This window comes from Ciconia boyciana, chromosome 1 (assembly GCF_034638445.1).
Source record: "Ciconia boyciana chromosome 1, ASM3463844v1, whole genome shotgun sequence".
Lineage (NCBI taxonomy): Eukaryota > Metazoa > Chordata > Aves > Ciconiiformes > Ciconiidae > Ciconia > Ciconia boyciana.
Genome location: NC_132934.1, coordinates 172998355 through 173025223, shown reverse-complemented (window position 1 = coordinate 173025223; position 26869 = coordinate 172998355). Strand labels below are relative to the sequence as shown.

At 41.7% G+C, this 26869-nt stretch overlaps 1 protein-coding gene across 2 annotated transcripts in view; it reads left to right on the top strand.

The window, feature by feature from the left end:
- SLAIN1 (SLAIN motif family member 1) overlaps positions 1–26010 on the top strand; it is a 63385-nt gene extending 37375 nt beyond the window's left edge. For both annotated transcript variants that reach the window (XM_072854102.1, XM_072854093.1), the window contains 4 exons: positions 858–1196; positions 11272–11436; positions 13706–14003; positions 24994–26010. In XM_072854102.1, the coding sequence (XP_072710203.1) occupies positions 858–1196; positions 11272–11436; positions 13706–14003; positions 24994–25069 (878 nt within the window). In that variant the 3' untranslated portion in view covers positions 25070–26010. The remainder of the gene's footprint in view (positions 1–857; positions 1197–11271; positions 11437–13705; positions 14004–24993) is intronic.
- Positions 26011–26869: the final 859 nt, after the last annotated feature.

Genomic DNA, 26869 nt, shown 5'->3' with positions numbered 1-26869 from the left:
CGTCAAAGCTGCGGGCTTTTTGTAAATCTAGGAAAGTTGTTATCCGCAGGTGTTGGTGGAATGACTCGGCTCCTGGAAATACGATGTACACCCCCCTTTTCCCTGGCTGCTGTGCCAGTTGGGAAAAGGGGGATGTACAAGGGCTGTGGATGTTTCCGTCTCACTTAACCCGGAGCAAACATGCTCTTTTGGGGCAGTGCTAACAGTGGGATGGTTTTCAAAACCTGGCCTTCTGAGAAGGGGGTGGTAGGATGTGTACCTGTCTAAAACATAGGTGTGTTACCACTAAGCCTTGTCTGTGAGACCGGCTGCTAGCAGGAACTAATTCTGGTTGAGGGAGGTTGGAGAGCCACAATATTTACATGGGTTTTAAGTTTAGGAAATGTCATTGTCAGCATTTTCATTGCATGAATATAGAAGTTTAATAGCAATACCTTGGAAAACTAATTGCGTGTTAATTCCTCTAATTAAGAATGTTTAAAAGTTAAATACTTAATAGTCCTGTAGTCTTTCTGTTGGTAGAGAAATAGGTGCCTCCTGAAGGCAATTCATCTTACGCTGAGAGGCATCTAAGACATCTCACAGGTACTGAGTTTTGGAGATGTCTGTATTCTTTTTTTTATTTTTTATTAAAAAGGGATCTCAAGGGAAATAATTCAGTCTTAGATGCCCAAAAGGTAGACACTGAAAGTTAGATCAGCTGAATCCTACCTCAGATCTTCAGCCTGGTGACACTGTAAATTCAATTCTTGCCGTAAAACTATGTCTCCTTACCTGCTTAGTTTTCAAGATTGAAGTGCATGTTAAGAGTTAATCACTTAGCAGAAGCCGAATCATCCTCTTCTTGGAATTTACAGGCCTTAGGCAAGATTACGCTTCAACTTCAGCATCTGTGTCAAGGCACAGTTCAAGCGTCTCTCTGCATGCGGGAAAGAAAGGGACGTGCGGCGACCAGGAATACGATCGCTATAGTCTTGAGGACGAGGAAGAGTTTGACCACCTCCCACCTCCGCAGCCGCGGCTGACTCGCTGCTCCCCCTTCCCGAGGGGGATTCCTCACTCACAGACTTTCTCCAGTATCCGGGACTGCAGGAGGAGCCCGACCTCCCCGCACTTCCCCTCAAATACTTATCAGCAGCCCTACTACTCTCCTCAAGCCCAAACTCCAGAGCAGCAACCAAATAGGATTAATGGAGGTGGGTTGCATGCTTTTCTGAGAAGTGGTGTTTTCTCTTTTAAAGATCAAGTTGTGTCAACAGAGCAAAGTGCGTTTAGTGCAGGACAGCTAGATCAGTCCGTGAATTGTAACAAGCAATTTAAGCCTGTGCAAATGATTGAGGTTTGCCATTGTTAAGTAATTTGCTACAAAATGTAATCTGTGACCTAGTCATGAAAGTTGTTGCTTTAGTCTGTTTTAAAGTGCTGTAAGTGCGACCACAAGTGAAGAAAGAAGAAAAAGGAAAGAGCAGCATCTTTTAGCAGGCTAATAGTGGTTAGAAGAACTGATAAGGCTTTTGAGCTTGGCCTGTGCATGTCCGTCATGGATACAGTAAAATACAAAACAGGGTTTTCAGTTTTTCATTCCCTTTCTTATTCCTGACTTTGCTGTTAATGCAGCTATGCTGTGAATCCGCAATGGGTGCTTACGGCAGGGGTCAACACTCGGCTCCTGTCCCAGGTCTGGTAGGGCGGACTGTTAAAGTAGTGGGAGATAACGTCAGTCCCAAACTATCCTGAGCCATTGCTGCTTTTTGCACTGCATTTGAGATGTATTCCGGAGTCTCTGGAAGATTTGTGTCTTGGTGCTTACTCAAGACTTAAGTTTCCCTCCGTTGTTGCTGTTACCTTCCTTTCATTCTTTATTATGATCACAATTTTCTTCCTCCTACTGCATCTTACTTTCCTATTCCTTCTGTCTTTTCCCCAGGCTAATTCAAAACAGTTTTCAGTCAGGGTCTTGTTTGTAACTTTACAGGTTACAGCTCACCCTGGGGCAAGAAAATAAATGTGTTGTTCAAAACAACACAAAGCTGCTATTTATAGAGCGCTACAGGTATGCATGTTGCTTTCCAGACAAATCAGACATGATGGGTTGGTGCCAAAAGCACTTGCATTCAAAGTAAGACATGGTGTGGAAGTATAATCAACAAATGGTGATATATAATGAAAGCTGATGTTAACAGAGTGTAGAGAGACATGGGTGTTTGTTGGTACAGCATATGTGCCATATTAATTTCAGTGTTATTTTTCTTGCTGGTGAGGTACAAGAATGGGATAGCGCTGATGGGCTTGCAGAAAATTTGCTGGGGAGATAGAAAGGAAGAATATGGAGCATTTTTTATTCAGGAATGAGGGCAGGATGTGGTGCTGCAATCTTTTTGTATGGTCCCCAAATGCTTTTTCAATGATTTTTTCATGTTCCATGTCAGTGGAACTTAAGCATTGGATTCCCACATGGAAACCTCAGAAAGTACTTACAGGGCACAAAAAGTACTAAACTCCTAGTTTATTAACTAGAAAGTGTATAAATGTAAAAAGGCCACCAATTTTACCACCTGGTTGCCTTTTTTCTCAAGAACTTTGAGGTGTTGGATAACATGTTTGGTGTCGCTGTGAGGACGGACACAGGCGACTTCAGTTACCTGTTTGCTGGAATGGCAGGCAGTCCTATAATAGCCAGTACCACTATCTTTAGAGAGGAATTATCTCTTCAGCTTCTGCACCTTCAGCCTCTGACTCATGCAGCACTGATCCACATAAGTGGCAAATACTGATGGTGAGAAATGTTTTACTTTGTCTGTGTTCTGTTGGCAGACAAGGAGTCAAGCGTTCGCTGTGTTGAGTATGTCTGAGTAATATTACAACATCATCTTCCAATTGGCACTTCTCATCATCTTGGCAACAATTTCATTGTCTTTCAGGACCTCCTACACATTGAAATGGAGGTAGACTGCAAAACAAGAATATGTCTGAAGCTCAATGTGACGGACAGTGTGTTTCCACACTGTTACAGTTTAAGAAGGCAAATGAGAAAGAGGGGTGTGATAGATGGAGGGGCTAAAGTGTTTAGTTACTGCTTTCAATACATGTGGAAAGCACCATCCATAATTAATCAAACTTGCACATGCCGTATGCTGTGCTGCTTTTGGCTGTTCCAACAGTCTCCTCAAATCTTTCTTCCTTCCTCTTCCCCCAAAGAGATGACTTGTGGTCTTGTATGTGCAGTCAACAGTCTGGACACTGGTTCGCGTGATCGTTCACAAGGCTCTCCATAAAAGAAGAGTAAGTGGCAAGTAAATACTGAATTTTGGCACTCAGTCTGGGGTGAAAAAACAGTGTTTAACTTTGACCCAGTGTCTTCCCAAAACTTGTTTATGTGTTTAGGTCAAGTACAGTTTTTTGTTTTTAGGAACAAATGGTATCAGGGGTGCTATCCTACCTGCTTTTAGTGAAGTTTGGTATGGCATGATAGTTGAGGTACTTATTCCAACTTCAACTACCTGTACTGTAACAAATATGCTGCAGGTGTGATAAACTTGGAAAACTTTAATAATTCTTTTTAAGAGTATAATATTGGTCACCTGATGAGGAGCACCTACGTTTAGATGCTGAGGTGTAGGTGCCCACATGTGTATGAAGGGCCCAATTCAGCTGCCCCCATATAAGCACTTAGTGCTGTATGAGGTACTCGGATGCACCCTGCTTGGCTTCACAATCGCCATGTGTCAGTGCTTTTTAGATGCCTTAGACAACCCAAGGTCTCTCAAATGGCATGAGGCATCTCTACATAGGCACTGAATTGTGCACTAGGTGTCCAATCTCACTATAGCCAATGGTCTGCTTGTTCTCCTTCCACAGGATCGCATTTTAGGTAGCAGAGAGATTGTCTGGTGTTTCTGGCACCCTAGTAATCTTCTGCCTGTGCTTGGGGTGAGAATACTCTTCACAGATGTTTTCCAGCTGTGTTTGAGGCCATAATTTTGAACTCATACATTGTTCTTGCCAGTGTATTTTAGCAAAGTGCTGCCCCTTGGTGTAATTTTGACACTCTGCCCTGTTTTACGTTGCTGTACATCTATTTTAAAATACAATACCATACATCTGTTTTAAAATACCACACCATCTAGCCCCCACTCTCAGGCCCAGGTTCTTTCTCTCACCTTATCCCACCAGGATATTTTCTGAGTCAATGGTACCAGTCCTGTTTACTGCCAGTCTCCAACAGCTTGCTGTACTGAAAGGCTCCTGGTAAATGCTACCATGGAGTGGTAGATGTGTGCAAATGTAAATTTGGTAAGATGTGTGTAAAGTGTATTTGGGGCCACCTGTAGCATAGGCTGTGGGCATACCTGTTGTTACCTCTCAAACAACATTTTGCAGCCATCACCTGTAGAGTGTGTGTGTGTTATCTTTGCTTTCAAGTAAGTTTTATTTCCAGTTCTGCCAAGGATTTACAAATAGAAAAGCTTTGCATGAAATCTGCTCTTTTTTTCTTCTTGTTTAATTACACCCTCTCCCTAAATCAGCTGAATTGTCTGTAATGATGAGTTACGTCAGAAAAATTCCATCTCTGAACTTTTTTTAAGGCATTCTGGTTTTCAGGGATTTTGTAATCGGTTAGTGGGTCAGAAATAGATCATTTAAAGATCTGAGAGAGACAGGAGGTGAATAGCTTTGGAGTATCTGTTGCAATTAGCTAAAGCGAGTCCGTCTAGTTAGTGTGTGTTTTATAATTTAACAAAGCTTTTAATATGTTGGCAATTGAAAGATTTATGTTTATACCTCTCTTTCATTCCTCTAATTTGAAGTTGTTCATGGTTAACAACTTAAAATGTTGCTAACTATCAATATCAAGAATACTTTATATTTAGTCATTTTCATGTAAAAAAAAATCACCAAATTTCATAAACCCAAGCTGTTTTCTGCTTTATGTTATCCATAAATGTACTTCTGTGTCACAGAAAAAAAAAAAAAAAAAAAGTGTAATCTCATCCATTTTAACTTTTTAAAAAATAGTTTTTATTTCTGTTTGGTCACTTTATTCTTTTTTAATTTTTATGCCCTTTTATTAGTTCTGATTTTCTGAAACCAGAACTAACAGAACTATAGTACTGTGAAAACATCCAGAACAGTTAAAATTCAGGATAGACAAGATACTGAAAATGGGATTGATCTTCTTGTGTTCAGGCCTACTTTCAAGATCTTTAGATAAGCTTCCTCACAAACTTTTATCCTGGCACCTCTTATTTCATGTGCATTTTAAAGTGACCATTGGTATAATACCTGAAATTTGGAAACTTTGTACTTTGGACAAATTATTCCAGCTAAAGAAGAAATTTATTATAACACAGTAAGAAGGGGCAGATGAAAAATACGTCCTTCATTGAGTAGCAGTGCATGCAATGTGGTTAATATATTTTCCATTACCTTTTCATGTTGATTTTTAACTTTTTAGCTTGGTTGATACCTTCATAAACAGGCCACGGATACCATTCACTTGAAAAACGTTGCTTTTATTTTCCAGAAATTACTAGTTAAGAGTTACTTTACTGCGTACGCTTCTGAGGAACAGCTTTTCTCAGGCAAAATATTATGATCATCATTGGCTGTTGCAACACTCTTGCCTCATTTGGAAAGCTGCAGATGTTTTCATTGCTGGTTCGTTGTGGTTTTTTTTTTAAGCAAACTCCAGGCCAGTATTGAAGAGCAGCATTTCAGGGGCAGTAGGTCTGTGTTTAGATATCAGTTCAGTATAAACTAACATTGATTGGTGTGTTTGGAGAGGTGAGAAAAGGTCTGTTCTTACTGATTTAGAGTGTTTTTCTGCTCAAAACCTCTCTTGTTCAGTAAGGAAGGGAGAATTCACTGTACGAAATTGTTGCAGACTCTTTATTAAAGAAAAGGAGAAAAAATCTTACTTAGTCACCTTTGAAGTTTTATTGAGAATAGTAATCAGTGGGGAGAAGCCATGGAAGGCTAACGGAAAAATCTTTAATTTGCTGTAACTATCTGTGGAGGGAGACATATGCCTGTGAAGCCAGGGTGAGATGAAAGAATAATTCTAAATAAAATGGAAGCGTTCAACATTAGTAAAATGTAGGTATTGACAATTATGAAGAATGGTGTCTCTCGCTTAACTGAAAGACTTGTTTTTAGTTCTTATTCTTTAGTTCTTATTGTATTTTTACACACTGATGTCCCTGTTGTATCAACTGACAATTCCACAGACCTTTAATTAGACCCTGGTGTATTTATGTGTGTATAAATGTTATAACCATAACAAATGTAATGCAGATACTGAACTCAGGTCTTCAAAGATGAGAGAAATTAGTCCCTTAAAGTTAAGTTGTAATTGAGTCTACAAGTTTGTTAAGGATTTCAGAACAAACCCTTAATATCTACATAATATAGAACATAATATTTAAAATAGAAAAGCACAGATCTTTTCCTTATGATTTTTCCCCAACTTATTTGTGCATACAATACAGATAAGGCAGAGCTGAATTTGCAGGGTTTGTGTGAAAGATTTAAATATGTGTAAGAAACTAATGTAGCTTAAACAGTGATATAGATTTCTCCGAGACACTAATAATTATGATTCATTATATCACATTCCTTAACGATAGTGCACTTTTAGCAAGGCTTGTGAGTCCTTTTGTTCAAATAAAACGTTGACAATGCTTGCGGAGAATAACAATGAATGAATAAATGTGTTTTAAGACACTTCACTGTAGAGTCAACTTAAGCTCTCCTTGCAAGGAGATCCTTACTGGATGAGGCATCTTGGCAGAGAGAAGATGATACTTAAGAAGAACCGCTACAGAACTCCCAGTCTGGCAGCTCACCAAGAGCGCACCTCTTCTGGGACAGCTTTGCTCCGAGGGCAAGGTCAGTTTGTGTGCTACATGGACATTAATCTTTGGCTGGTGATAGTATTAGGTCAGGGAAGGAAAAAAAAAAAGAAGCAGTGAAATGAGAGCGGCCACCAGCGGTGCTGGGACCAGAAGACAGAAGGCAGGTGCTGCCTCTTCTGGTGTCCTGCCAGAAGGAAGCTGGACCACCAATCCCAGGCTGACTTCAGAGAAGAAACGGCATCAGGGGAAGAACTTCCTGGAAAAAATCAGAACTGAAGCAGCTGCGTAAGAGGCAAACTGCTGTCTTTACTGCAATTTTGTGGAATGATTGACAAAATAAGGGACACTTTTGCCTGCTTTTTGACCCGTTTCTTACCAGTAGTGAATATGATCTGTGCTGTGGGATGGTCTTTCCATGTACATTTTCAGTGGAGGGCAGAGGACCCTATATTTCACAATTCCCAGTTTTTCCTGTGCTGTAGGCAACAGGCAATTCGGCAGCATGGATGCCACATGGGAGGAAAAGTGTAAACATGCAGTAGGCAATTTTTGATGTATCATTCTGCTGCAGATGAAACAAAGGCAACGTATGCCACCTAAAGAACACTTATGAAGTGACAAGTAGTATGTATATGCACGAACTATTCTGAGAAGGTGGTAATAACCAAGAACTGATTATTAACTCCCTTGCATGACCTATCCTTGCATTTTCTTCACATTTTCAAATATCTCAATAATACAATGTCTGTAGGTCATGCTATTACATCTCAAAGAAGGCTGGGAAAGGTGAAGATACATCTGTGATGCTTTATATGGCTGCATCCTACTTAAACATCATATTTGTTTCGGACTAGGTTATAGTTGAGACTCAGTAGTGGGTCACAATAACTTTGAATGCTATAGAAGGTGCAGGTCCTTTGGAGTTCCTTGCTGGTGTTAATATCCACATCTTCCTAACAGAACAAACTGTAAACAACTGATGATGTTTTTAGGTTTGCCACTGAACCAGATTAGTGCAGAAGAGGTAGCAGAAACCGTAGCAAATTTCAGCATTCATCATAAACAGGACTGTTTGGGCAAATTACTTCTCACCTGAGAATACATCTCAGCTCTAGTCTGCCTCTCTGTTAATTTTCTCATCAGTCTTAGGAGAGCAAAGACCTCTAGAAAGGGAAGGTTTGCTACTAGCGGCTTGGGAAAATATTTTTGTTTTCTTCTCATATATTTCTAGCAAGTTCGTATCTAGTCACGTCTCAGTGGCCTGAAATAATACTAAAATCACATAACTCCCACCTTCTGCTTCCATATATCAAGTTCACAAGAGCCATCATTTCACTTACAAACAAAATGTTTGTAAGGCTCTTTCCACTGTTCTTAGGAGGGGAACAGGTGACAGAACAAACTTCAAGAAAGAGATGAAAGAGGATGCATCATCCAAGGAGATGAAAGCTGCAAAATGCCATCAAGACGAACGTTTCTGGCTTTTCCCCAAACACAAAACTGACCTGCTATTTTCATTGCTTTTCAGGGCCATTTATCTCAGCAGACACAAGGACCCATCAAAGAAGTAACGCAGATGCTCGATGGATGAGAATTTGCAGGTGCAGCAGGAATCTGCTGCCTGAGGACTGAATGAATCAGCAGCAGAGCAGACTGCTGGAACGAGAAGGGACTAATGAACAGGAGGCAAAAGACATGCCCACCCATGACATGGAGGAAATCCAAGCTACTTCTGTACCTATGTTTCCTGCTATTGTAGCTGCATCTACTGGACGATTCAAGGCACAGATCATGCCTGTGGTGGCTGATGCAGTCCCTGAGTGGAAGAGTAGAGTCCAAGGAATTCTGCTTATACAACGTGATATGTGGATAGTATTAGAAGAGCTATATTATGCAGTGCCATCTTCCCTACCACCATCCTGCTGCTCAAACCTTTTTTGCCAAGTGCTGTAATGTTGACCTAGGATTTTAAAGGGTAGGCTAGGGCTCCAAAATTAACAGTAGCTACAGACATCCCATATTCATGAATTTTCTGCCACTCTGGGACAAGGATTGCATTATAGGAAGACAGTTGCCATTCCAGGTTGCAAAATCATGAGTATTTTAGAAATAGGGACATATAGTAGCTGTATGGATGCCATTGTTTGCATCCCCAGGACAATTTTGGAAGCCTGTTAACTGTTTTATCATTGTTATATCAGTGATATTAATACTTATCACCTGACTGAACCACCGTGGTAATCCCTTTGCTAATGTTCATTGCTGTACCACTGGCAGTTTCAGCCTGCCAGTGTCACTTCAGTCATGAGTCACTGAAGCACAACTACTCTAAGGATGAAGGATTACTCTTAAACTGGTTCTTTATTAGGATTTGGCTGTACTCTAGTTTCTGGGAACTCAAACCTTGCATTTCCTTTTCCTGCACTGAACTCCTCCCTATCTTACCTCCCATACCTACTGTTTGATTTCAAAAATATGAAAATGTGTATTTAATTCACGGGAATATTTAAACTATTTCCTAGGCAGCAATGGTTTTCTATGTCAGACCATCTGTAGTGACTGAAAGTCAACTTTAGTTGAGATGAAAGAGACGAAGGTCTCATCATTACAGGACTAGTGTGCATGACATAGTGTCAAGGGTAGGTAGGCACTAGTGATTGGGACTCAGGACATGAGGATATTAGAAATGCTGGACCTTTGAAGTACAAGGATGTTTTTGACTATTTGCAGGATTCTGTACCAGTTCTTACCATGAGGACCAGTCATAAAAACTAGCTGGAGTTGTAGCCTTGCTGCGACTCAGTTTGCTGGAGTTACATAGGCATCCCGTATATTGAAGTTACTGTTAGTGACTACTAATACCTTGTATAGATAGAACTGTACTGTCACTTCTTATTACTCGCCAGTTGTTAGCAGCTTTAAGGATTAGAGGAGCTCATGATGGTGCTAAATAGGTTATATATTTATGTGGACTGATAAACAGAGATTCCCAAGTCAATTCATTGTTTCTGTGGAGTGAACTTGCCCTGTGTGAGCTAGGAGGTCGACCCAAAACAGCCATTCCAAGCTGTGTGTGATGTGTCGTTCCTGTGCATAAATCCAAAACGTCAATCTTGAAATGCCCTGCTGGCCGTTGGAGAGAGCAGTTGTATCTGCTTGACAGAAGACAAGCATACCCTGCTTTCTGTTGCAGTGTAAGAACTGGAGGCAGATATCTGCCAGGCGCTGGAACCTATGGCCGGGGCAGGAGCTGGTGGCCTCCACGCTGACCACGATACCAGGAGAAACATAGCCACCTCAGTAAGGCACAGCACTTGTGCTCCTGAAGCTGGCCAAGGGGCCAGTGTTAGTGGTGTTGTCAATGACAATTTAGCGAATGACCCATTATTTCTCCACAGTGGTGCTTTACTGAAGTCTGTCACATCACAGGAGGCAATTCAGACCAGGTCATTCAGCGTGTGCCTTTCTGGCCCTGCCAGCCTCTTCTGATTATACAGAATTGAGTCATCTCCCTTTGGCCCTATGGCAGAAGAGAGCGAAGGAGCTTCACCTTAGATTGCCTAATGCTGTTGTGGTTGGGAAGTCTGCTTGAGATGTCAGACTTGGTTTCAGCTTCTCCCTCCAAATCAGCTAGTGTGAGTGGGGCTGCAGACATCTTCTGACCTCTTAGACATTTGCCTTAGCTGTTGAACCTGCCCCAGAAACATTTGGGGCATTTGCAGTTTTCTTTTTGTGAAAGGCCCTGCAGGCCTGTTCTGAAAACGCCCAACAGATCAGGCACCACAAGTGGGGTAGGAGGAAGAACCACCAGATTTGAAAATCCTGATGCCAACCCAGGGCTCCAAGCAACTGAACAGCATCAAGACTTTACAGGGTTTGCGCATGGCCACCTGCAGAAACTTAACATGCTAATAAGGTTAGGTACCGAATGGAATTTTTTAGCATCTCATTGGCACCTGAAAGCAAGACTTTAGTCACTTAGGATAGATTCATCTCACCTGTCTTTAGACATCCACAGTGTAGATACCTGTGTGTGACTTTATCACTGCAGTCTTCTTTTGTATTCACTGCAAAGAAACAGGCAAATTTAGGGCATGATTCATCTGACCTACTTTACACATTTATGTGAAACTCATCCTTATTATGACACTTTACTGTTTAAATCCTTGTGATTCCGAAAATGTACTGCCTATTGGTGTTTTTTAAATTATTTGTGAATAATCATGCTGTTACAATAGTCAGAAGGGTTCAATTAGTAGCCTGTCAATAACGTATTCATATTCTTCCTGCAGAGCAAAACCTTTCTTTGTGTTGAAGTAATTTGTTTTAATTTTTATTTTCTACAGAAATTATTCAGAGGCTGCTTGTGTTTGTTGGAAATTTACATGATTATGGACGTTGTCTTCTTTTGCTTCAGATAAACTTCGAAGAAGCATGCCTAACCTTGCTCGGATGCCAAGTACCCCCACCATTAACAGTAGTGCTGGCTTTGCTAGTTCTCCAGTCACTGTGAGGAACAGTCAGAGCTTTGACTCCAATTTGCACGGAGCGAGTAATGGAATTTCAAGGATGCAGTCATGTAGTAAGTACCTGTGTTCTTTGGCTATGTGCAAGGAATTGATAGAGTGGTAAAATACATGTCCCAGTCACTGATCCTCTGCTTTATGAAAAATTAAAAGCAGATTGTGTTCCTTTCCCACCAGATTTTAATATAGCTCAGGATTTTCAAAGTTTCTATTTTGGAAAGCAAATTCTGCCCATCTTGTTATTCAGTATTGAGAGTTTCATCACCTCTTTTTTTCTTTGTCCATTCATTTTGTGCCAACTTTAAAACTGAAATTATAGTAATAATTAGTAGTAGTATTGTAGAAGCACCAATAATGCAATTAATTAATATAAGCTTACATTTTTAGTTCTGACACTAGAATTGAAATCTGCTTTTCTTGGTAATTTATACAATGCTGGTTTTACAGTACACTGTAGAAATGCTATCTTAAAATACATGACCTCTCTCCTACTGAAGTTGAGCCACTTCCTTCCAAGAAAATGTGGTAAACAGAGGGCTATATCCTCAAGTATAATATACTTCTTGAGTGGGGGAATTAAAATGACTCTGTAATTAGTTTAATTTAGGTGACTTCTTGATGGGGGGGATGAAGGGAGTATTGATCTAGTCGATGTTGAATTATTAATGTGGAATGTGAACAAGATAGATCAAGATCCAAACCCATCTTTTCTAGCACAGTGATTGAGGTACTCTGGCAGGAAATGGAAAAAGTGGATTTCATTGGAGACAGGCAGGAGAAAGGATTTAACTTATGCCTTGCATGTCCAGTGAGGTTTCGGAGGGAGAAGTTGGCAAACCCGGTTCCTGTGGGTGTTGGTTTTTGTTTTTTTTTTCAAATTTGAGCAGTTTACAAATCATAGAATCATAGAATGGTGTGGGTTGGAAGCGATCTTAAAGATCATCTAGTTCCAACCCCGCTGCCATGGGCAGGGACAGCTTCCACTAGACCTGGTTGCGCAAAGCCCCATCCAACTTGGCCTTGAACACTTCCAGGGATGGGGCATCCACAGCTTCTCTGGGCAACCTGTTCCAGTGTCTCACCATGCTCATAGTGAAGAATTTCTTCCTTATATCTAATCTAAATCTTCTCTCTTTCAGTTTAAAGCCATTACCCCTTGATAGTAGTGATAGGATATCACTACATGCCCTTGTAAAAAGTCCCTCTCCAGCTTTCTTATAGGCCCCCTTCAGGTACTGGAAGGCTCAAAACTATTAAATTGCATCTTTTCTGGAAAATATACTTGACTGCTGGATTTATTTTGTTTTATTTTTGTCCTGGTTGAATAGGAGAATGGAAGCAGTTGTTCAGGTTCCCACTTGAATTTGCATGGTAGTGTGCTGAGAGTTTAATTTTATTTACTATCTTAGAAGTATGTATTTCTCTGTGTGTTTATGTATATATATGTGTGTGTATAAAATGTGATTTTTATGAAATAATTTTTTGAAAAACATTTCTAATAAGTGGCTGTGCTGGGGTATTTAAGGAGCTGTGTTATGATAAGAGTTCCATAGCAATATATTGCCAGTATTGTTTAATTGAATGACACATCTGTATTTTCTCTTGTGTCTTTAAATGATTTTAAGATGTAGTATGCGGCCTGTATGCGGTATGTTAGTTTATGTGTTTCAAGCTTTTGACGGTTTGCTTTTGATATGTGGACTCCAAAACATGCATGGCTGATGTACACCAGAGGGCAGGATTGTGTAGAAAATCTCTATATAAAGTTTCTGTAACCCATAGCGTTGATTTAAAATTATAGTTTACCTAACGTCGGCCGTAGAATATGCTGTTACATTCAAGACCTTTTTGTAGCCCTTTTATTGTTTTTATACATAAAGCTTAGACTTCTGTGATGTTTTATAATGCTTTAATGCAATGTTCCTTAAACAAGATGTAGTTATTGCAAGCAACCTTACAAAAATTTAAATGATCTGACAGTAATTAATTTATACCTTCAGCAATTTCTCCTGTTTAAAGCTCTAATTGCATAGGTGGAATTAGTGTGCTTATAATGGCTAATGAAACCTCTTTGAGGGGAGAAACAAGGATGAATATGGGGTGGGATTTTTGTTCAGGATGGGGATGAAACAGGGTATTTTAGTTGAATGCAGTGTTACTGAATACAGTAGTGGATCCAAGGGGTTTTTCAGCAGTTTATAAATAGCAAGTGAATTGTATAATGATGTGTTTATCCCTGTTCAGCTCTATCTAGAAATGAGCGTTACTACCCAGCCTTATCTTTGCATACTGACCTTGTTACTTCTTTTCTACCACTCTTTACAGTTCCATCACCAGGACAGCTTCAACATAGAGTTCACAGTGTGGGACATTTTCCAGTGTCTGTCAGACAGCCTCTCAAAGCTACTGCCTACGTAAGCCCAACCGTACAAGGTAGTAGTAGTAGTAGTAGTAGCAGTATTCCAGTGTCCAACAACTTGCAGTTATATTCTAACACTGGGATCCCAATGCCAAACAAGACTGCCAGTCAAGGGATTGTAGGGCGCAGTGCTCTTCCAAGACCATCACTGGCCATCAATGGGAGTGGCATACCCAGAAGTAAGATTGCACAGCCAGTTCGAAGGTAAGAGTTAAACAGGCCTCCTTCCCTATGTGGATGGCTTTGGCTTAGATTGTGGTTTGTTTTTTTTTTTCCTCCTGAATATGAAGTAGGGCTATAAAACAGAAGAGTTTCTAGCTCACAGTGCTGAGTCACTGAATGAGTGAAGATTTCTTTCCAGAAATAACGATGAACAATGCTTGCTGGTAGTTCCTAGCAAACTATGATAATTGGTAGAACGTAATCACATATAAATAAGAATGGATTGCAACCCATCAATAAGAAATCAAAACAAATGGAAACATCATATTAACATATGTGGCTTGCCTTCTTCCAGACTTGTGCCAACTGCTATTTCAATATCACAGGATGAGCAAATCTTAGAGTACTCAAATAGAAAGAGTTGCATCCCTGTTGTTGTAAATGGTGGTAGACTGTAAAAATACAACTTGTGACATTACAGCATCATGAGGAAGGAAATATCCTGGATAGTGCAGTCTTGGGTTGAATCTTTTCAATTCCAGCTGGCAGACAATCGGCAAACAGGGGATCCTGGAGTATCGCATATCTGCAATGAACTATACTGTTACGCAAATGCGTTTTTGCATTTTTCCAAGAGAATTTAATCTCCAAATGATTTTTTTTTTTTTTTTTTAGGGCAAGCAATAAAATAAGCTTGAGGAAGAAGACTGTGTTTTAATCACCTTATCACAGCTGGGAGTTAAACTCTTAGCTGTATGTTCTGTGATTAATAGGTGATGAAGTTTCTCAAAGAGAAACTTCTATCAACTTGTGTCAACTCTTCCAACTATTTTTTCCCATTGCACGCATCCCTCCTCTTGTGAGGGCCTGTGTGACCACCTGGTTTTCTGTTGGATGAACTGTCACTGTTCAGCTCTCACCATTTTTATACTTTTCACTAGATACTGGCTAGATCCAGAATAAGTTCAATTGCTCATATTCTCTCTTTGGTTGAGTTACTCAGGGATTACACCAGTGTGACTGACAACAGATTTTGACCAACTGTCGTGAAACTTTGATAAAGAGCTGTCAGTTTATTTTTTGATGAAGACTGTACCTTGAGATTTCTATTATAACCTCCTTTGCTCTCTGCTGGAACTCTGTGTGTTAGAGTTCTTTATAGTAGAGGGTTTTCTTCCTTTTTTTCTTTTTCCTTTCCTCCACTTTATGTTCTTCTGCAAAGTTCTTAAATCTTTCATAGCAACATGTGAGAAAGAGACTTTCTGGCCCATGAATACCAGTCCCTTGCTATTTTATAACTTTTCGTACAACAGACAATATTAAAGAAAAAAAAAGTTAAGAAGTTTCAGTGGGAGGGTGAGACACTGTACTCTCAACACCGTTTTTATTATAAACTGATTCAAATCAGTAACAAAGCTATTTATAGTCCAGAAAGTCTGGGCTCCTGTTTTTTCACCTTCAAATGTACCTTAGCAGCATCATATGTTGCTGTAGAGCCAGACCAATGATCCTTGAAGATAGATGGTCTTTGCACTGTGGGAATGACAAGTTTACAGGACTCTAAAAGCACAGGCAGATTGGAGCTCAGCCTACAGTTCTTCAAGACCCTTGTTTCATTTTATTTATTCATGTGGAAAATAAAGGTGGTTTCAGTTCACATGGAATTTTCTTGGAAAGAATTCAGCCATCAGTGGCAGATTTTCTCACCATTGATTTTTGTCGCTGTGGTCATTTCTAAGGAATGGTATTTCTGATTATCAGTTTAAGAGTCTAGCTTCTGTTAGTATACTGAAAATTAAAGTGTTTTTAGTCATAACTTGATTCAGCTGACCTGCTGAAAAGATGTTTTGTTTTGGTTTTTTTTAATTAATCAGATGGTCAGGGAGGAAGTGCACATTCAGAGCAAAGCTGTGTCTTCATGCCTATGGCCAGACTGTTAGGTAGCCAAATTATTGGTATTTTAGATACTTAAAATAGGTTGTTAAACACTTTGTATAGGGCCTGCATTAGGGAAGTTCAGTATTTACTGCATAGGATCAAGCACATGAGGGAGTGCTTTTGATAATTTGTAAAATAAAATTATAATAGCCAAGAGAACCAACTTGACTAAATATTAACTGCTTTTCTCCTTGAATCAGAGATTCATGCATCCAAAAAGCAGTTGTCGTGGTTCAGCCCCAGCCAGCAGCTAAGCACCATGCAGCCACTTGCTAACTCCCCCCTGGAATGGGGGAGAGAATCGGAAGAGCAAAAGTAAGAAAACTCATGGGTTGAGATAAGAACAGTTTAATAATTGGAACAAAATAATAGTAATAATAATAATAATGAATTGTAATGAGAAGGAAAACAACAAGAGAGAGAGGAACAAAACACAAGGGAGGGAAAAAGGAAAAAAAATTTTAAAAAAAAGATACAACCGTTCACCACCCGCTGACCGACGCCCAGCCAGTCCCCGAGCAGCGATCGCTACCCCCCAGCCAACTCCCCCAGTTTATATACTGGGCATGACATCATATGGTATGGAATAGCCCTTTGATCAGTTTGGATCAACTATCCTGGCTGTGCCCCCTCCCATTTCTTGTGCACCTGGCAGAGCATGGGAAGCTGAAAAGTCCTTGACCAGTGTAAGCACTGCTTATCAACAGCCAAAACATCAGCCTGTTATCAACATTATTCTCATACTAAAATCCAAAACACAGCACTATACCAGCTACTAGGAAGAAAATTAACTCTGTCCCAGCCGAAACCAGGACAGTATCCACCCTATACCATTTACATGATGCCCAGGTTCTACCCTTTCTAATACAATTAATCACCACCACTTTTCCTGTCTCTTTACATATATATATATATATATACATATATATATATATATATGTACACACAGCTATCATTCCCTTGGTCTATGCGCCATCCTTCTAAAATGTTTAAGTTCATTTAGTCCATGACTTTGGGCTCCATCTGTCATAATAGTCCTTCAGGGCAGAAGAGATCGTGTGTGGTATTGGATTGTTGCATGCTGAAGCCAGTTCTGGTTCCATCACTGCTGCACTTTGCTTGGTTTTCATCGAAGTTCATTCTTCATTAATCTGGGTGGTCCTTACTGAAATACCATTGATATGGTGTATAGTAACCATAAAAGTGATGACATACAGTATTATATAGCAATTAACATCTTACCATTTAGTTCATTGGCTATTCTCACCCAAATCAAAATCTCACCCAAAATCAAATTGGACTTCCCCATCCTTTTGCATCACCCACCAAGTGTACCCGGGTCCTTGAGCAAAAGCAATCCCATGAATGGGCTTGCCTTTGCCTGAGGCAGGAGTAACCCAGACTGTCTTCCCCAGCATGTTTTTTATGTGTACTACAGGGACCTTATCCCCTTCTACAGTATGTAAAAGTTTTGATTGGGCAGGGCCAGCTCGATTGACAGATCCCCTAGAGCTGACTAACCAGGTGGCCTTTGCTAAATGTGTATCCCAATGTTTGAATGTCCCACCACCCATTGCTCTCAGTGTAGTCTTTAAAAGTCCATTATACTGTTCAATTTTCCCAGAGGCTGGTGCATGATAGGGGATGTGATATACCCGCTCAATGCCATGCTCTTTGGCCCAGGTATCTGTGAGGTTGTTTCGAAAATGAGTCCTATTGTCTGACTCAATTCTTTCTGGGTGCCATGTCGCCATAGGACTTGTTTTTCAAGGCCCAGGATAGTGTTCTGGGTGGTGGAATGGGGCACGGGATATGTTTCCAGCCATCTGGTGGTTGCTTCCACCATTGTAAGCACCTGGCGCTGGCCTTGGTGGGTTTGTGGGAGTGTGATATAATCGATCTGCCAGGCCTCCCCATATTTATATTTCAGCCATCGCCCTCCATACCACAGAGGCTTTAACTGCTTGGCTTGTCTGATTGCAGCACATGTTTCACATTCATGGATAACCTGTGCAATAGTGCCCATGGTTAAGTCCACCCCTCAATCACGAGCCCATCTATATGTTGCATCTCTTCCTTGATGGCCTGAGGTGTCATGGGCCCACCAAGCTATAAATAATTCACCCTTATGTTGCCAGTCCAGATCCACCTGAGCCACTTCAATCTTAGCAGCCTGATCCACCTGCTGGTGTTTTGATGTTCTTCAGTGGCCTGACCCTTGGGTACATGATCATCTACGTGACGTACTTTTACAACCAGGTTCTCTACCCAGGCAGCAATATCTTGCCACAGTGCTGCAGCCCAGATGGGTTTACCTCTGCGCTGCCAGTTGTTCTGCTTCCATTGCTGCAACCACCCCCACAGGGCATTTGCCACCATCCATGAGTCAGTACAGAGATAGAGCACTGGCCATTTTTCTTGGTCAGCAATGTCTAAAGCCAGCTGGATGGCTTTTACTTCTGCAAATTGGCTCGATTCACTATCTTCTTCAGCAGTTTCTGTGACTTGTCGTGTAGGACTCTATGCAGCAGCTTTCCATCTCCGATGTTTTCCTACAATACGACAGGACCCATCAGTGACCAGGGCATATTGCTTCTCATTTTCTGGTAGTTTATTGTACAGTGAGGCCTCCTCAGCATGCGTCACCTCCTCCTCTGGTGATATCCCCAAATCTTTGCCTTCTGGCCAGTCCATAATTACTTCCAAGATTCCTGGGCGATTGCGGTTTCCTATCCGAGCCCGTTGTGTGATCAGCGCGACCCACTTACTCCACGTAGCATCAGTTTCATGATGTGTAAGGGGACCTTCCCTTTGAACATCCAGCCCAGCAGTGGCAGTTGGGCTGCCAGAAGGAGCTGTGCTTCAGTACCAACCACTTCCAAAGCAGTTCCAACCCCTTCATATGCTGCCAATATCTCTTTTTCAGTTGGAGCATAGTGGGCCTAAGATCCTCTGTATCCCTGGCTCCAAAACCCTAGGGGTCAGCCTCGAGTCTCCCCTGGTGCTTTCTGCCAGAGACTCCAGGTAGGGCCATTCTCCCTGGCTGCGGTGTAGAGCACATTCTTTACATCTTGCCCTGCCCGGACTGGCCCAAGGGCTACTGCTTGAACTATCTCACGTTTAATTTGTTCAAAGGCTTGTTGTTGCTCAGGGCCCCATTTGAAATTGTTCTTCTTCCAGGTCACTTGGTAGAGAGGGATTACGATCAGACTGTAGTTTGGAATATGCATTCTCCAAAACCCCACAATGCCTAAGAAAGCTTGTGTTTCCTTTTTGCTGATTGGTGGAGACATGGCTGTTATTTTGTTGATCACATCCACTGGGATCTGATGACATCCATCTTGCCATTTTAATCCTAAAAACTGGATCTCCTGTGCAGGTCCCTTGACCTTACTTTGTTTTATGTCAAAACCAGCTTTCAGGAGGATCTGGACTATTTTCTTCCCTTTCTCAAAAACAACTTCTGCTGTGTTGCCCCACACGATAATGTCATCAATGTATTGCAGATGTTCTGGAGCTTCACCCTGTTCTAGTGCAGTCTGGATTAGTCCATGGCAAATGGTAGGGCTGTGTTTCCACCCCTGGGGCACTCAATTCCAGGTGTACTGGACACCCCTCCAAGTGAAAGCAAACTGTGGCCTGCACTCTGCTGCCAAAGGGATTGAGAAAAACACATTAGCGATATCAATTGTAGCATACCATTTGGCTGCTTTTGACTCCAGTTCGTATTGCAGTTCCAGCATGTCCGGCACGGCAGCACTCAGTGGCGGCGTGACTTCATTCAGGCCACGATAGTCTACTGTCAGTCTCCACTCTCCATTAGACTTTTACACTGGCCATATAGGACTGTTAAAAGGTGAACGAGTCTTGCTGATCACTCCTTGGCTCTCCAGTTGATGAATCAGCTCATGGATGGGAATCAGGGAGTCTCAGTTGGTACGATATTGCCTCCAGTGCACCGTTGTGGTAGCGATTGGCACCTGTTGTTCTTCAACCCTCAGCAACCCCACAACAGAAGGGTCCTTTGAGAGACCAGGTAAGGTGGACAGCTGTTTAATTTCCTCTGTCTCCAAGGCAGCTATACTAAAAGCCCACCAGTACCCTTTTGGGTCCTTGAAATACCCTCTCCTGAGGCAGTCTATGCCAAGGATGCACGGAGCCTCTGGGCCAGTCACAATGGGGTGCTTTTGCCCCTCATTCCCAGTTAGGCTCGCTTCAGCCTCCAGTACAGTTAGCTGTTGGGATCCCCCTGTCACTCCAGAAATACAGATGGGTTCTGCCCCTATATAGCTTGATGGCGTTAGGGTACACTGTGCACTGGTGTCTACAAGAGCTTTATACCTCTGTGGGTCTGATGTGCCAGGCCATCGAATCCACACAGTCCAGTAAACCCGGTTGTCCCTTTCCTCCACCTGGCTGGAGGCAGGGCCCCTCTAGTCCTGGTCATAATATTCATTACCCATTTCTTGTATATACGAGTCAGGAGTTCCTTCATTAAAATCAGGAGTGAGATCAGCCCTTTTACTCTGTCTGGGGAACTGTCCACTGGAAACCAGAGCAGCAATTTTCCTGGAAGAACCCCCTTTGGTGATTGTTTTTCCTTGCAACTCACGTACCCGTGCCTCTAGGGTTGAGGTAGGTTTTCCATCCCACTTCCTCATGTCCTCTCTGTGGTCACGCAAGTAAAACCATAGGGTTGCCCCGTGGTGTGTACCCTCTATATCCTCTCTCTTGAGCAGAGGAACGCTGACTCTTAATAGCTGAGACACTGGCCCTTACAGGTGGGGAGTAGGACATATCTTCTTTGAGTCACTGGACCTTCTGGGACAGTTTCTCCACAGCTGAGACAAGGGAGGAAGAGATACTTTCTTTGTATTCCCAGAGGTTACTAGCAGCTTCATTCACTGTTGGACCGTCTCTGTCTTTCCACGTCAGTATTGCCAATGAATTGGCACATGATGGTGGTGCATTCCGTACCAACTTCTGCCACATAGGTTGTGTGCACTGGACCTCATCTGGATCTTTGGGTGACCACACATCATCCAGGTCATCATAAATCACGTCCAGCACAGCTAATTCCCTCAGGTAGTGGATACCTCTCTCCATGGTGGTCCATTTCCCGGGGCGATATACAACATCTTCCTTGAAGGGCTATCTTTCCTTTATAGCTGACAGGAGTCGCCTCCAGAGGCTGCGGGCTGGTTCCCCTTTTCCAATCGCTTTGTCAATGCCCCCTTCCCTAGAAAGAGATCCCAGCTGCTTGGCTTCCTTACCCTCTAATTCTAGGCTACTGGCCCCGCTATCCCAGCATCGGAGCAGCCAGGTGAGAATATGCTTGCCTGGACGACGGCTGAAATCTTTTCGCATATCTCGCAGCTCACTCAGGCATAGGGATCGGGTGGCTTCTGTCTTGTTTACGAGTTCTTCCTCTTCCTCTCCCTGTGATGGCCCTGCTCTTTCATCTTCCCTTTCTAAACGAGCTGACTTTCGCTTCCAGGATTTCTTTTTATGTATAGGGGCAAACTGATACTGACACGGGTTGGTTCCCTGGTTGAACCGCCGTGCTTGTAACGGAGTTGTCCGGAGCAGCTGCAGCCGCAGTGCCTGTCGCAGGGGGGGCTGGAGCAGCCGCAGTGCCTGTCGCAGGGGGAATCGGAGCAGCCGCAGTGCCTGTCACAAGGGGGGCTGGAGCAGCTGCAGTGCCTGTCGCAGAGGGGGCTGCAGTAGCTGCAGTGCCTGTCATTTTGTCACCAGATCCTTGAGGGTTGTGAATAGTGTTGAACAGGGCTCGGTAGGCATGGGCCAGACCCCAGCACATTGCAGTGATTTGCGTCTCCCTAGAATTGCCAGGGTGATGACATACTTTTTCCAAATATTCTACTAATTTTTCAGGATTCTGCACTTGTTCAGGGGTGAAGTTCCAAAACGCTAGAGGTGCCCACTGTCCTAGGTACTTGCCCATGCTATCCCACACACCCTGCTACTCATAACTATCCAGCCTTGGGGCAGATCTCTGGATGATATTCTTAAATTGCTTACTAATCTTGGACAAGATCGAAACAGTATTCCCAAGCAATACCAATAGAAGTATCTTAACTACCCAAGGATGTTCAAGATACTGAAAAGTTATTGTAATGAAGGAGGAAGCATTGTATAAGAAAGTAGTGAAGGTACAATTCTGCATTTCCTCCATAAAAAACCTCTCAGAGGAAGAGGTATAATTGCGAATTGTCTCCATAAGGTAATACCCGACATACAATAACTGTTTCAGCACAGCACTTAGATACCAAAATAAAGCCAAGGTCACTGTTTTAATAACAAATCTCACAGGCAAAACATCACCAATTAAAGCAGAGCACAGCAAACTGCAAAAACCAACACCGATCTTTAACATGTACAGCAAAAAAATGAGCATGGTGCAGATCAGGTAAACCAATGCTAGGAACAGATGGATCAATATCATGTCCCACAACTACTAACAGATCTGAATTCCTTAATATGCTCTGGTTAATCTGTTATTATCTCAAACCCTTCGTGCCCCATGCTGGCCACCAAAAAGGACTGTCGTGGTTCAGCCCCAGCCGGCAGCTAAGCACCACACAGCTGCTCGCTCACTCCCCCCCCGGTGGGATGGGGGAGAGAATCGGAAGAGCAAGAGTAAGAAAACTCGTGGGTTGAGATAAGAACAGTTTAATAATTGGAACAAAATAATAGTAATAATAATAATGAATTGTAATGAGAAGGAAAACAAGAGAGAGAGAGGAACAAAACACAAGGGAGGGAAAAAGAAAAGAAAAATAATAATAATTTTTTTTAAAAAAGATACAACTGCTCACCACCCGCTGACCGACGCCCAGCCAGTCCCCGAGCAGCGATCGCTACCCCCTGGCCAACTCCCCCAGTTTATATACTGGGCATGACATCATATGGTATGGAATAGCCCTTTGGTCAGTTTGGATCAACTGTCCTGGCTGTGCCCCCTCCCAGCTTCTTCTGCACCTGGCAGAGCATGGGAAGCTGAAAAGTCCTTGCCCAGTGTAAACACCACTTAGCAACAACTAAACCATCAGTGTGTTATCAATATTATTCTCATACTAAAATCCAAAACACAGCACTATACCAGCTACTAGGAAGAAAACTAACTCTATCCCAGCCAAAACCAGGACAGCAGTGTAAAGACATTTTTACAGTACAGTCCATCTCTACTTAGCCTTACAAGTGAGGCAGCACTTTTTTTGTTGTTCCTGTTGAATGGATCCACGCAACCCCCAGCCCTTTCCAACTCCACGCTCTGGGCAGCTTGCAGACCTACCTTCTCACCTCCCATCCCGTCTGCCAGTCCTCCACCACCTATCCTTACCCTGGCGCACAATGTGAGGGGCAGCAGAGGCAGCTTCCAGTAAGGCAAGGTGAGCCAGGAGCCGAGTAGGACAGCCAGGCTGCCCCACAGTACCCAACCAAGAGCAGCTTTGATGGTGACCAGGGTCACCCAACAGTCCCAGTCTCCAGACAAGTTCACAGTGACAAGGCAGGTCCCAGATAAAGCCAGGAAGTCAATCAGCAGGTCAGGGTCTGGATCATCCCAGGTACCAGGCACAGTCATGGCAGCAACATAAGCACAGCTCTGGAGCCAAGGTGGGAGACTTGGTTGTTCCTGCTGCCTTGTGCTGGAGCCAGTCACTGCAATGCAGCCTGGTGATGGGAAAGTAGAAGGGGACTACAGCCCCTCCAAAACTCTGTTGTCTCAAACCACGTAGCATCATACAGCTTGTGCTTGTTTGAAACAGTTTTCAATGCTGATGTGTTTTCCTGTTCACTGCCTGGTAGCAGAGATTCGACTCTGGATACCTACCAGTATTCTTACATTTATTTTCAACCTAGTTAATTTTTCTTTACTTCTGTCCTCTCCATTTTCTCTTGAAGATTGTTAAATATACTTTCATCTTTTTCTGTCTGGAAAATAAGAAATGAAAGCAGCAGTTGAAGAAAACGGCAGAGGCAGGTCATGTTTTATGCCTCAAGTAACTGGCTTTATATCAAAGATAAGTGATACTGGAACGAAGTGGAGCTGCACAGAAGCAGCTTGGCTGAACCTAAGTTTAGCCACCTTTTTTACTTAGGTGCAATTTTTTTTGCCCCTAAAAAAGCAGTTGTAGCAGAGAGGCGAGAAGCTGCTCTGGTGACTGCTTTTAACTTACTGACTGTCTGCCTTACAACATACCTCTGCCTTTTTCCAGCCAAGGGCTGGAACATTTGGCAGTGAGAGGAGGCATCAGTAACTCACAGAAAAAAGCAGAGAAGAGTGAGAACAAGGCTTAAGACCTGGTTTTATAAGAAACAGGTTCACAGAATTGGGACACTTTATTTTCAGCAAATTGCGCTGTAACTAAAATGTGGTTGCGGCAAATTAAACAGTTAACTCGGTGGTACCTGGAGGGTTTGGAAGATGGTCAACAAGCATTTTTTAATAAGTCCTCATTCCTTAGTGAGAGATGCAGCCCAGGTGTGAGGGTGGGGGCCCGGAGAATGGCAAGTACCCTGCAAGGGTGTTGGTGCTGGGACTGGTGACTCTCGGACTTTGGCTGTGGGATGGAAACACGTCATCATGTGTCTGGATCAGGAGTTGGTAGAGTTCTTCACCGATAAGATGCCTAAATTCTTCAGTGTTAGTGCATAGTGTTTTTACAAAGTGCTGGGTTTTGATGAGCATGCTGAGCACAACAGCTTTTTAGCAAATATTTCCCATTAGATCTCTGCTGTCCATAGTGACAAAAACAGGTTTTTATCGCCTTTAGTCCTGAAGAACTAAATCTTCCCATTTAGAGGGCTCTCATGCATCATGAGAATTATTCACCAAATTCCTTTTTACCAACCTTTTATCTTGTTAAGACTAGTAACAGTAATGGGGTCTCATTGGAAGTGGCCTTAATTTCACATTTGCATTAGCATGGAGCCAGAAATATACCAGAGTGATGTCTCCAAACAAGCCACAAAGCCAGTGTTGCTACAGAAGTAAATGATGTTTGTAACTTTGATCTTTTACATGAAATATGACTTCCTTTGTCTTTTTTTTTTTTTCATTCATTTAATATAGTTTTCTTCAGCCTCCAAAGCCACTTTCGTCCCTCAGCGCGATGCGGGATGGGAACTGGAGAGACGGCTGCTATTGATGAAGGATGCCCATCAACAGTGGAAAATAAATAATGCGGATTTCATTACCCAGCTGGCTGGGTAGCAATGATTTGGGAAAGGAGGGTCATACAGTATTATTTCCCCCGGGATTTTAATATGTAACCATCCATAATGCAATGTCATTTTTAAAAAATGAACATCTTATCAAATACTAAATATTGCACTTAATCAGTTACCTGAACAGCTGCATTGTTATCAGACTAACAACGGCAGTGTTGGCATTTGGAACTGAAGAAAGTATTATATATGTGCAAAGTACCAGACTATTTCCTTGGAAAGAACTAGGAGATAATGCTTTCCAGGCAGCTTTGCCGTACTGAAATTCTAAGATAATTTATTCAGTGTAAAGGCATCATGCATTTTATTTTGAATTTGGGGGGACTTATGTATGTGCTTTAATTTTTTTTTTTCTAGTGTTTCCAGTACATTTTATTTTGTATACTTAAGTTCATTTAAACTTGCCTGAACCTTGAACAACACAGAGATAATTTAACTTTTCTGTGCCATAAATAATATTTTTGGGGTAATGTACTTTTTTAGCGCTAGGAACATACCTTACAAAATCGTACCATTGGCAATACAAAGCAGTATATTTATGTTGCAGAAGCACAAAAAAAGTAGCATTCACTGGGAATTGCCATCCAGCTGGGTCAGCATGGTTTTGTTGGTCTTTCACCACTTGTTCAATTGTTAATTTATTGTCATAGTGTTTTGTATTTAAAATCGCAGCATAATAAGTCACATTGCACTTACAAAGATGCAGTGATCTCTAAAACTACAGTTGGTTTTCAGTACTTTATTACAAAGAATAAAATTGTAATGTTTTATTAACAGTTGCTTATGGAAAATGAGTTTTAATGCGAATAAATCTTTTTGATAGATCTTTTACAAAATCCAATTGCACTAATCAATGCTTTCTTATAATGGCATATGACTTAATATTTGATTACAACTGTGTATACTGCTGTTTTGGAATGTTTCAGAAATAAAGAATCTATTTCAGCAATAATGCTGTTTGTGAGCGTCCATTGTCAGAATTTAGCAACTGACATCTACTTAACTCCTGAAGTTTTTATTATTTAGCATTTAGATTATACTGGACTTCTGAAAATAGTAACTAAGTTCATCTGAAATTTTTTTAAAACCTGATAAATTTGTGTTATGAAGCCATAGTATGCATAGAAGACAGATAAGTATTTTTAAATCAATCTTATTATTATCTTTTTTTTTTTCCAATTTAACGTTCGAATTCTGCAAGTGCAAGTATGACTTGCAATGGGAAACAGTAGTTGTGTACCAAGTGAGTCTTTCACTGTGGCTCTGCGTTTGCTCTGAATTTGCTCGAGGACCTGTTTTTCTTAAAAGGGCAAACTAAAATAATAAACTAAAGAGAAGCATTTAGTGGTGAGTAAAACCTTTATTACTGTGAGAGGTGATTGTATAGTAGTGCAGTAGTATCTCTGCGCAGCATAGTATTGTTTAACAGAGATAAACAATTCATTTTTCACACTTTAGTTCTTTTAATCCAGTTAAAATCCATTTTTTTTTCCAAAAAAAAAAAAGCAGAACCATTGAAGAGGGTATCAAGAAATATTCCAGCAAGGAAATTACCTCTGCACAGGTAAGTATTTCAGCAGGAGTATGTGGAACTCATCTTGTTCATAAGAAACTTTAATTTGAAGACATTACTGCTGGTTAAAGCAATCAGTCATTTGTGGACAATCGGTGTTGTCTTGAACGGTTTATCTCGCTTACAGACTGCTTGTGGCAGGGGTGCA